The 10,802-nt window shown below is 33.5% G+C and overlaps 2 protein-coding genes across 5 annotated transcripts; one reads left to right on the forward strand and one right to left on the reverse strand.

The window, feature by feature from the left end:
- The first annotated feature begins 3,192 nt into the window (after positions 1-3,192).
- On the forward strand, positions 3,193-3,519 carry LOC140821208 (large ribosomal subunit protein cL38). Its single transcript, XM_073181626.1, has one exon. The coding sequence runs from the start codon at positions 3,193-3,195 to the stop codon at positions 3,517-3,519; it is 327 nt and encodes a 108-aa protein (XP_073037727.1).
- Positions 3,520-5,362: 1,843 nt separating this feature from the next.
- LOC140821197 (inositol-tetrakisphosphate 1-kinase 3-like) lies at positions 5,363-10,499 on the reverse strand. 4 transcript variants are annotated; one of them, XM_073181613.1, is made up of 10 exons: positions 10,073-10,499; positions 9,251-9,328; positions 9,101-9,133; positions 7,595-7,715; positions 7,020-7,112; positions 6,744-6,851; positions 6,473-6,649; positions 6,220-6,275; positions 6,012-6,096; positions 5,363-5,813 (listed from the first exon to the last, which is right to left on the reverse strand). In XM_073181613.1, exons 1-10 carry the CDS (start codon positions 10,268-10,270, stop codon positions 5,743-5,745), a joined length of 1,020 nt encoding a protein of 339 aa, XP_073037714.1. In that variant the 5' UTR covers positions 10,271-10,499; the 3' UTR covers positions 5,363-5,742. The 4 variants fall into 4 exon arrangements, with proteins under 4 accessions (XP_073037714.1, XP_073037712.1, XP_073037715.1 ...); XM_073181611.1 differs by having other exon boundaries at positions 9,251-9,332; positions 10,077-10,498; XM_073181614.1 differs by lacking the exons at positions 9,101-9,133; positions 9,251-9,328; positions 10,073-10,499 and adding an exon at positions 8,788-9,019.
- Between the last annotated feature and the right edge of the window lie 303 nt (positions 10,500-10,802).

Genomic DNA, 10,802 nt, shown 5'->3' on the forward strand with positions numbered 1-10,802 from the left:
TGATTTGTAGATTATTGTGTTAGTCCATGTGCTTCGGTTTATATGGTTAGCATGGTTTCTATACCAATGCATTAACTAACGGGTTTATCCAATACCAAAAAGTAGTTATTGCGGGTTTCGACTTTATTTTATATAAAAAAAGCCAATTTTGTTACCTAATTTTTTGTTAATTAACTTGTTGTAACTGGGTTTTGGACTCAGGGACGGAGCCACCCCAAAGGCTGGGGTGGGCTCCAGCCCAGGTTTGATTTTTGGGCTTATTTAAAAATATGGATTGAGTTTTTTTTAAAAAAAAATTAGCCCATTTTCGCCCACTTTTTAGCCCACAAATTTAAAAAATAAAATAACATTGAGTATATCACAGATTTTAGCCCAAATTTTAGCCGACATTTTAGCCCACAAATTTTTAGCCCAGAATCGGAACTTTTTCTGGCTACATCCTGGTTTTGGTCCTAGCAAAACTTGAGTAATTTTTTTTGGCATTTGGTCTGATTTTTCCAAAATGTGGAAGCTACTTCGGAAATACTGAGGTCATCTCCAAATTTACACCAAAATGGTGTAAAATAAAAAAGAAAAAGAAGCAAACCTGCGCTATTTTGGCAAAATTTTCTTTTTTATTTATTTTTTTATTTTTTCATTTGTATTTATTATAAATATTTGTATTAAAAATTATAAATACTATTTAAATAATAGTATAATATTTATTTTATTATTTTAATAATTAGATCTTTAATCATATAAATTTAAAAATAATAATTGTTGATTTCTAAAATATTTATTTATGTTAATTATTATTAATATGATATATAATTAATATAATTTTAATACAAATGTTAAAAATTTAAATTAAATTATATAATTAAATATTATTATTTAAATTTATTAATAATAAAACTTTAGTCATAATTCAAAATATATTAAATGAATTATAATAATTAATATATGTAAAAAAAAATATTTCGAGAATATTCTTTTTTGTGTAAGATTTGAAGTAAATGAGTTTGATGTGAATGCTGTATTTGGTGCAGAAATCGACTATTTTAGTATAAAAGTGGCATCAAAATAGATTTTGTGATTGGAGATGGTCTGACATAACAATCATCAAAAAAATATTGACATGTTTGACTTTACATCACATCAACATTTTATTAAAATAGATCAAAAGAAAAAAAAAAATTACGTAAAATATAAAAATTCTGTCTTATGAAATTTCTCTAAAAAAAATTATAAATGAAGATAATATACCCTCAACTCTTTTTGTTCAATAAAAATAAGATCGGGATAAATGTTTTTGATAAACTTGCGAATTTCAGCCGATAAAGAAATTCTGGAGTAATTTCTTCTGGACCATAGAAATCTTAATCGAGACTTTACAAAATCGTTCTTTTAATTGCTTTAGTCTTTCATTCGGGTGGTCCTTTCCACTTTCGTGGTTCCAATTTTGCATTCTTTTCGCTAATATTTTGAGAATATAATGTAAATTAATTTCATCTCAACAATTTATGAAACAAATAGTTAATCTTTTGATCAAAATGGAAATCGAGAAAATTTGTTGTCTTATAAAAAAAAATATTTATATACTGAATTTTTTTTTGAATTTATTATAATATAGAGGAACGACGTATTTGTGGGTTGTTTCTTGGAGTGGACAGCTCGATTATGTAAGAGTAAGCTGCCTCTTGACTTAAACGTCAAGTTAAATTGAGGATGTGCACGAACAGGCAGACACTCGAAAAAGAAAAGAATAAACACAGACTTTCAGAGTATATCCTAAAATATTTCAATGAGGAATGTATTCTATACGAGAATCGATTATGCGACGTCGAGGAGTATGAACTCATGTCATCTTAAACCTTACCAACTCGCCTGTATCTGTTGGCTGATATTACATAGGTGTGGATGAGTTAATGGACATTCAATTTTTATAATTGAACATGTTTAAGTCGAGTAACATTTACCCGATTCATACATATATATATATATATATATATATATATATATATATATATATATATATATATATATATATATATATATATATATATATATTTTCTATTTTGGTGAATGTGTATTATAAACTTTATTTTGATATAATTTATTTAATTTTTTGTTATAATCGTATATGTTAAAAATAAATAAATATTATGAATCTAATTGTCGATGCTCAAGTAAAATTCATTAACTTCGGATATGAGTAAGGACAAATACGCGTTTGGGTTTGATGTGATGGGCCGGATTTGAGGCCTTTCAAATTATAATGGGTTGGGTCTCGAGTTTTAATAAATTCGACTCGAACCCGACTCTTTGAAAACAATATAAATTGGTTAAAGATGATTTTTTTTTTTAAATTAGATTAGAATTTAACTAATTTAATTAAATATGAGTCGATGAGTTACAGAGAAGGTTCTAAAAACCGTGAAGCACCCGAAGCGCTGATGTCAAGCTCCAAACTTTTCAAGTCTAAGAGAGATTAGCACAGACTTAAGCGTGTAAAAACGTTTTATCTTTAGTGTAATTATAATTATCTCAATCCAATAAGTATATAAAATAATACATAAATATGATAAATTTAAGTCTGATGCATTAATTATCATATTTATAAAATCATAAAAATCTCAAAATTACAATCTTTATTTGTTTATGCAACTAGATCACATTAAAAAATGTTAAATATTTGTCAAATCATTATCAGATAGTTTAATCACAATCAAAATTAAAAAATAAACATCTAAATTATAAACCTAATTTAATATTTTAAAATAAAAAGACATACCTTCAAAATAAAAATATAAAAATAAATATATGCGATTAATTGTACTTAAAAACACTTAATTAAACATTTTAATTACACTTAATTCGATCAAACAATAATTTAACCGTTTTTTTTCACTTTTATCTGAAACACAGCGTTTTTATCGAGCTTAAGTACATTTAAACAGCATTTAAACGAACTCTGTAGATCACTGGCTACAGGTAACGGAGAAAATTGTGGAAAGTATCATGGAGCCATAAAAATGTGGCCAGAAATTATTTATAAATTCAAATTTCATTATTAATCTATTAATATAAATTTAAAAGCTATTTTGCTGACCGTAGGATGGTGTGGATAATAAACTGTACGGCAACGCTTTCCCGAACCAAGCAGCTACTCTTCTTATCTTCCTGCTCTGCTCCCAAAACTCACGCGAAAGAATGTCAGTCTCAGCCATATTCGGTACACGATTGGAGGTCCCCCTTCCCCTTCGCCGCGGCGGCGGCGTGGGCGTGGTCCCCGTCAAGCAACTGCCACCGCCAGCGAGAGTGGTGTTTGGCGGCGGCTGCGGATCGGTGGTAGAGTGCTCGTCTAGGCCACAGAAGAAAGCTACCAAGCATCACATGAAGACGCGTCCTCGGAAGTCTCAGCCTTGGGATATACGACGTGGTCCCGCCGTTTACCCTCCGCTTCCTGCTCTCCCTCCCGATTGGACTCCCGTCTCCGGCGACGCCGCTTCTCCGCCGCAGCCTGCTCCGTCTGAGTAATTCTAAATATATGCGCCTCTTTTTTTTTTTTTAATCGATGCTCAAATCAATTCCAATTGAATCTTCCATGTTACCTTTTTTCGGATCTGATAAACCAAGTTTTTGTTCATTTTTCACTCATCGTCATCGCTTTACCTGCTTAAACTATAGGATAATTTTCTCTGTAGCTATCTGTTTATGAGTTTATCTGTAGAAATTAGGGTAAATTTTCGATTAAAAGTTAGGACTTGGAATTTTTCTAAACAAGTATAACAAATTCCTTTTTTTTTTCAAACTGAATAACCAAATGCTGCAGGAAACTGGAAAAGATTTATAAATTAGTCGGCGGAAAGACATCAAATGATTATAAATTCTTGTTTCATTCGATATGCAGCTCAAATTCTACAGAGTCATGTTATGTTGATAATATAATAATACGAAAAATTGACTTTCAGTCCTCAGCCGTCCATATTTTTTTGTGTTCAGTCGTACTTTTTTAGTATCATATTTACACATGAAGTGAACCACGTTTCCACATGAAGTGTATCACATTTTGTATGACATAGCACCACAATTTTGTGGGTACGAGGTGAACCCAAAAAAATGTTTTGATCGAGTATTTTTAATCAACTTCCTCATAATAATATTAGTCATGTTATAATATTGGTTATTATCTCTATATTACATATGTTATCTATAAAGAAACTAGACTTGGAATATTAAATTTAACTAATTTAGCAACACTTTTAAGTAAATCTTGAGATACAAACGAATAACCTTACAAGTTGTTTGTTTATTATTTGGTTCTTATGTGTTTTCATACTCATGTCAACTTCGAGGTACTGCAGAAGAAAGAATATATCAAAATCCGATCCAATTTATCGTAAGGTGTTGGGTTCAGAAAACTGACCGTCTAATGTCTTTCATCTATGAGTGAGTCTCATGTGAGACCGTCTCACGGATCATAATCCGTGAGACGGGTCAACCCTACCCATATTCACAATAAAAAGTAATACTCTTAGCATAAAAAGTAATATTTTTTCATGGGTGACCCAAATAAGAGATCCGTCTCACGAATATGACCCGTGAGACCGTCTCACACAAGTTTTTGCCTTCATCTATAGAACAATTAGGTTGTTACGAGCGGAACGAATGGAGTGCGGATGAAATATACTAAAAAAGTTGTCAAATTAATTATAAGTACAATTAATACGAGCAAAAAAGAAATATGAGTTAATATGGACTATAAGGTTGAAAATATCATGAGATTATAGGAAACGAAGGTCTTCGAGCACAAATATCGAAACAAGAAAAAGGGTAAAAAACAAAAGTCTACGGACATGTGCCATGAAAAGGAAATCTGATTTTAGTAAGACTTGATCTGAATTGTAGTACATATTAACTAGGTCTATATTTGATTGATACTTTTTATGAGTCAAATCGGTTAAAAAATCGTCAAATAAAATTAATATGTGGAACAATTATTTTTTTTTGTTTTTCAACCTTACTCATGTACATATTTTATGGAATTATTATGTTTTGAACCAAAACAGAGCTCCAAGTCCAACTATTTTGTTCAATGTCTCCTGAGAACCGTTCATGAATTTCAGTATTTTAATAACATTTTATCACTATTCTAGAAACTAGATGAGTTAGAATTTTTTTTTTATTGCAGCACACGCGACGAGGAGTGATCGAACCTGGAGAGAAGAGCCAACTAATCTGGCGGGACGAGACCACTGTGCTACAAGCCCAGCCCGACCTCAATGAGTTAGAATTTCAATTCAAAACATTTGAAACAGACATGATATTTAAATTCGATTGAGTTGGAATTCGAACTTCGAAATGGATTAAAAAAAAAGCCTTCGCCAAGTAAAATTTTTTACCAAGAGAAAAGATAAAAAGATTGTGATTCAGGAACCTTTTACATAGAGAATAGATCAACAGCAGAACATCCTCGGAATTTCACACGCTTCTGTCTGGACACCAAACGGCAATGAATTGTGACAAATCTTCGAACAAAAATGGTTTTACAGCGTCGAGAACTGGATTTTTTCGCAAAGAATCTGAGTCATATTTCTGCACCTTCGATGCACAACAGTAGGCGCTTGTGGCGCCACAACACAAGAACCACGCTTGCCAGTGTCCCTTCTCTCCAGTTGACTCCGAAGTTCTATTGATGCATCACATTTTGTACCCACGGGCTCCATCAGCAGTTGCACCCCTTCGGCCAGCCTTAACTTCCTATTTTTTTCGCACCAAGTCCAGAAGAAAATCCGTAAATATATGCTCATATTCGGGCATTTTCCCATATCCTGAAAATGATACATAAGTATGTAAGAACCGTAGAAGTTGCAACCCCTTGCACATATCTTAATCTATATTTCCGCCACCAAAAATTATTTCCAAATTTGAAATTAATCTTCATTGTCATCAAACTACTTCAACTCGTAGTTGGACTACCATTGGTTAGCAAGAAGATTATGAAGGATGTGCGTACGCCTGTGGTATACCTGGAAAATAGTTGATGTCGATCACATAATAGCTGTCTTGAGTTCCATGTTCTCGAATTATATCCAGGTTGAACAGGTGAAGACCCTTACGAAATTTATAAGACTATATTGGTAAGAAAATATCCCAACAAGAGCAATGAAGATTCAAAAATTAATCCAATGTTAATTGCATCAATGTTGCTTGAAAAGAAAGGGTGTATTGGAGTACCAGCCGGCGACGTAGCTCCCGGGCTAGTCTCTCCAGTAATGGGCCTGGTGGAAGCTCTGCAGAACGAAGGTAAAGCTAAAGATGAGTAATCTTTGAGCAAAAAAGGATTCGGTAAAAAGTAACAAAGCAAGAACATAGTCGCTAACTCATTCAATGATTAATTATCAATAAGTTAAAAAGAGGATGACTGTTTCACAGATCCATGAAAGAAACATATTTTGGCACCCAAATGGTCAAATGAGAAAATGCTTACCTGCAACACCAGGGTCTAAGTCTGCTTCATCAGCAGACGCAGCAGCACAAGATACCCTTGGAAAGTGATACACACCAAAATTCTTCGACAATTCACGCTTACTAACATCAGGCAAGGAGAAACGTCTAACAACTTTTATAGCTTCACCAACAACATAAACTTTGAAAAGTACACCACCTAAAAAATTGAATAGGAAAGACTAATTCAATGTAATTTCTCATCCAAACCATTGAGTACGTAAGTAACCACAAAATGAACTATGATCTCACACCATGATTAATAAATTCCTGCAAAACAAGCGGGGGTACCAGATTCTGGAGGGAGCTCTCATCATAGGCAAGCGACAGTTCATGAGACTTTGCAACCAAAGGCTTTGCCACTGAAATACGTGTTGATTGATATAAAATAAACCGAAATAATGAGGACAAAATTATAACTAGATTTCAATTATGGAAACCAAACTGCACAAAAGTATGAATTAAATAAGATGCTGATGAAATGATTGCTCACGCACAAGTTAAAATTGATACAACTCATTATAACATACCGATAGGTAGCCTTAAACCAGCCTTGTTCACTGCATCTGGAATGGATGATGGATCCTTCTTGATAACTAACTGTTTAGGGACATCAACTGTTCCTGAAAACAAAATGAAAAACCTTACGATAAAGCTCTAGCGGAGACAGTTCTGGATTATGTCAAATCCAAAACAGATTTAAACAGAAAAATTTGAATGGGTAAAGATTTGCATAAACTATCCACTATAAGTATGTTCAAAAACCTGAAGTAAGAAAAGCAACACTTTCTCACATATTTTCAGTGAAGATATGGATTATCACCTCTCTAAAGGACTCTGGGGTCGATTATGTGTTCACTATTCAAAAAACTTGTTTGATATAATATCCACTACTTTGATTCTTCACTGTTTGCATGCCTTGCTTCCTCATGTCTCAGACTTAGCTAACTATTTGCGTAACTCGCTATATTTCTAATGAAGCCAGAAGGTTGCAAAAAAACCATCAAACTTTGTTTTGACGCCTATTTCCTCACCCCTCAACCAAAAGAACGGAAAAATTGAAGGCCAAGAAAGAAAAAGCAAAAGGCTCATCTGTAAAAAGTACCATAGGGGTCTGAAAAATTCAGGTCAGTGACATCTTGAAGCATGGACTGACGATTGTGAACATGCTGGATTGCATCAGGAGGATCAAGAACAGTTACCTCTGGATGTGCCTGCCTGTAATCCTACAGCAAAGGTAAATAATGATTAGAGGGGCGGCCCAACACAACCTGCTTATATGATCATTAAATACCTTTTCCCGTGCGACCAAAAATATTATACAAATTTTTACTACGAAAAAGTAGTTGGAAGATCAAGAAGGCTTATTCAAGGTGAGTTAGCAAACTACAACTTTTGTAAGTACGTTAGGCACAATATAATAGCTACAAACACTTTATTTTTCATAGACACGACACTTTCTTCCATACTTCAGTTCGAGAGGCTCATCGATTCAGCTGGGTTTATTTGATTAAGTGCTAGCTTGGTCTCCTATGAGTGATGATTAATCATGAATGAGAAACAAAAAAATCCAACAAAAATTATATGCTAAAACAAAATGGGACCGTGTAAGATGATATATACGCGGGAAGATAAAAAAAGTATGTTTCCAAATGTCATTCGTCTCTTTTTCGTAAACTTCAAAGGCGACTAGAAATTTTCAGTGCAAATTTTTTTTCTCCGTTAATGCAGAACAAAAGATATAGTCATTTGGTTCAGCCTAACTTCCAAGATACTGAACAAAAAGTTAACATGTTTCCGCAATTGAATTATAATCACACTTAAACAAATGACAGCGATAAAAAAACTGTTAACATCTCCAAATTTCGGGAAAATTATTTTTTAGCGAGAACACAGATGCTTTGACGAAATAGATACAAATACCTAAAATTTTGAGCATAAAATGATTAAGAATTTAAATTCAAAAATGCCCATAACAACAAAATAATAAAGGACTATAAAACTGTAGAAACACATTGTTTATACATCTCCTAAAAAGCTGTAGCCAGTACTAGTAACCCTGGAAGAAAACAATCACTTGAAAGATAAAACCAGGAATCCTCAACCTGCTGCAAATCAGCTAAATGTTCCATTGAAGGAGAACATCCTCTAAAGCTGAAATCTTGAGGCTCCAACCTCAATTATCAAGTCAGGGTTTACTATGGAGGAGAGAGCAAATTACTCTGCAAATTTTTCACATAATAAGCTTAAAGACGAAGAGATCATGCTGCCAGCTACTTGCTGGCAACTTGCGTCAACCTGCTGCAAATCAGCTAAATATTCCATTGAAGGAGAACATCCCTCAAAGCTGGAACCTTGAGGCTCCAACCTCAATTATCAAGCCATGATTAACTATGGAGAAGAGAGCAAATCACTCTGCAAATTTTTCAGATAATAAGCTTAAAGCCGAAAACATCAGGCTGCCAGCGGCTCGCTGGCAACTTACATCCAATCTTATCATCGATGTCTGCCATGAAGTTGCCTAAATAACTAAATGCGGCCATCTATGATATTTCTTGAAGGTATCTACAGTAGCTAAATATAGGATACAATACCACATTATGAAACCAACCTCAAGTATGTGCCGCCATTCCTTTCCTGATAACTGCACAACAATTCAGGCATGTAAGATTTATGGATAAAGTGAATGGACAGAATCTGAAAAATAGGCATGATGGCAAAATTTCAATTCGAAAATAAACAAGCGCATAGGAAAGCTCACTTTATGCAAGACAACATCGAAAGGACCTTGATCCGATAGGGGTCTACTTGGGTCGATAGCCACAAATAGGATTCCCTTCTTCCTGCATTTTCAAACCAAAACATGGTTAGCTAATGATAGCATGTATCCAGCGCTTCAGCTATTCAACAACAGGTAAGAAAGTAAGTCTAGTGTCATGAGATAAAATTAATGGTAAAAAATGCATTACACCGGCGATCGATTAGAGACGTCAAACCAAAACAGACGACATATAATACAATTATCTATTTCCTCCACACAAAAAATGCCATCAAGATGTAAAACCTGACGTTTTATCCAAAATAAAAAAATATCAGTTTGGTAAATTGGAGATTGTTTTCACACTGTTTTAACAATAGCAATGACAAAAGATAGGATCTTCCGCCTAAGATATTCGTACAAGAACTTTCAATAACAAAACATTCAGAAATTTAAAACCAGAAACAACATCCGCACCAATAGTAACATTCAGAAACTTAAAACAGAAGCAACATCAGCACAAATAATTACACCATATATCATTCATTAAATTAAACCACCTAAAACTCAGAAACCCAACTCACAGTGAACTTTAATCATAAACCAGATCAAAATAACTTAAACCTGTACTCTATAAAGATAACTCAGAAACATATATTTTATGGGAACACATGCAAAAGATCACGTCTCTTTCAACAGGAACGAACGAATCAATAATTACCAAGATCAAAATTTAGAAAGCCAAAAAAAAAACTCAAATTAAAATGCAAATTAACGTTCATTTCGTTTTATAATTAGCAATCCCAAATGACTCAAGAAATTGACTTGCCTTGCTAAACGTTCAAGCTTGGGCTGCAAAAAACTCTTAATTTTCTTAGATGTAAGAGCATAACCCACCACCACTGCCGCATTCAATGTCGGAACTGCCGACGCCGTATACTTCCTCTGCATTTTCTGCTCCTCCACCTCTCCGTGTTCCTCCACCCCTCCCTCAGTACACGCCATTTCACCAATCATCCTCATCTCAAACCCTGTCTATCCTTATATATTCAGATTCCGTTCGATTTCAGTCGAAATTCAATCGATTATTTCCAAAAAAAAATAAATAATAATAATGCCTTTAATTATCTGTTTTTTGTTTGAAATTAAGATTTGATATCGCCGAATGAATTAATTATCGAATATTTTCGAGAATATCTTTGCACGAGGCGCATAAATCAGAGAGAAAAATGGTAATTAATTGAGCTTGTTCTTTGAATATATATATAGAGCTACGAGCCGACACGCGTAGACAGGAAAATGATGCTAGAAAGACTGAGTTGCACCGCGTGGAGCCACGCACCGCTAATTCATTATTTATTTCACATTGTAATAAAATCTGATTTATTTATTCCTTCCACACAATATATATACATATATATATATATATATATATATATATATATATATAAATAAATTATTCTGGTCATTGTTCCAACACGACGATTTTCACATAATCGACTTGTGTAGCCACGTAGATATTGTTAACAATCATAAAGGATAAGTTTCGAAAGTG

The sequence above is a fragment of the Primulina eburnea genome, unplaced genomic scaffold (assembly GCF_022965805.1).
Source record: "Primulina eburnea isolate SZY01 unplaced genomic scaffold, ASM2296580v1 ctg454_ERROPOS1575413, whole genome shotgun sequence".
Classification (NCBI taxonomy): Eukaryota; Viridiplantae; Streptophyta; class Magnoliopsida; order Lamiales; family Gesneriaceae; genus Primulina; species Primulina eburnea.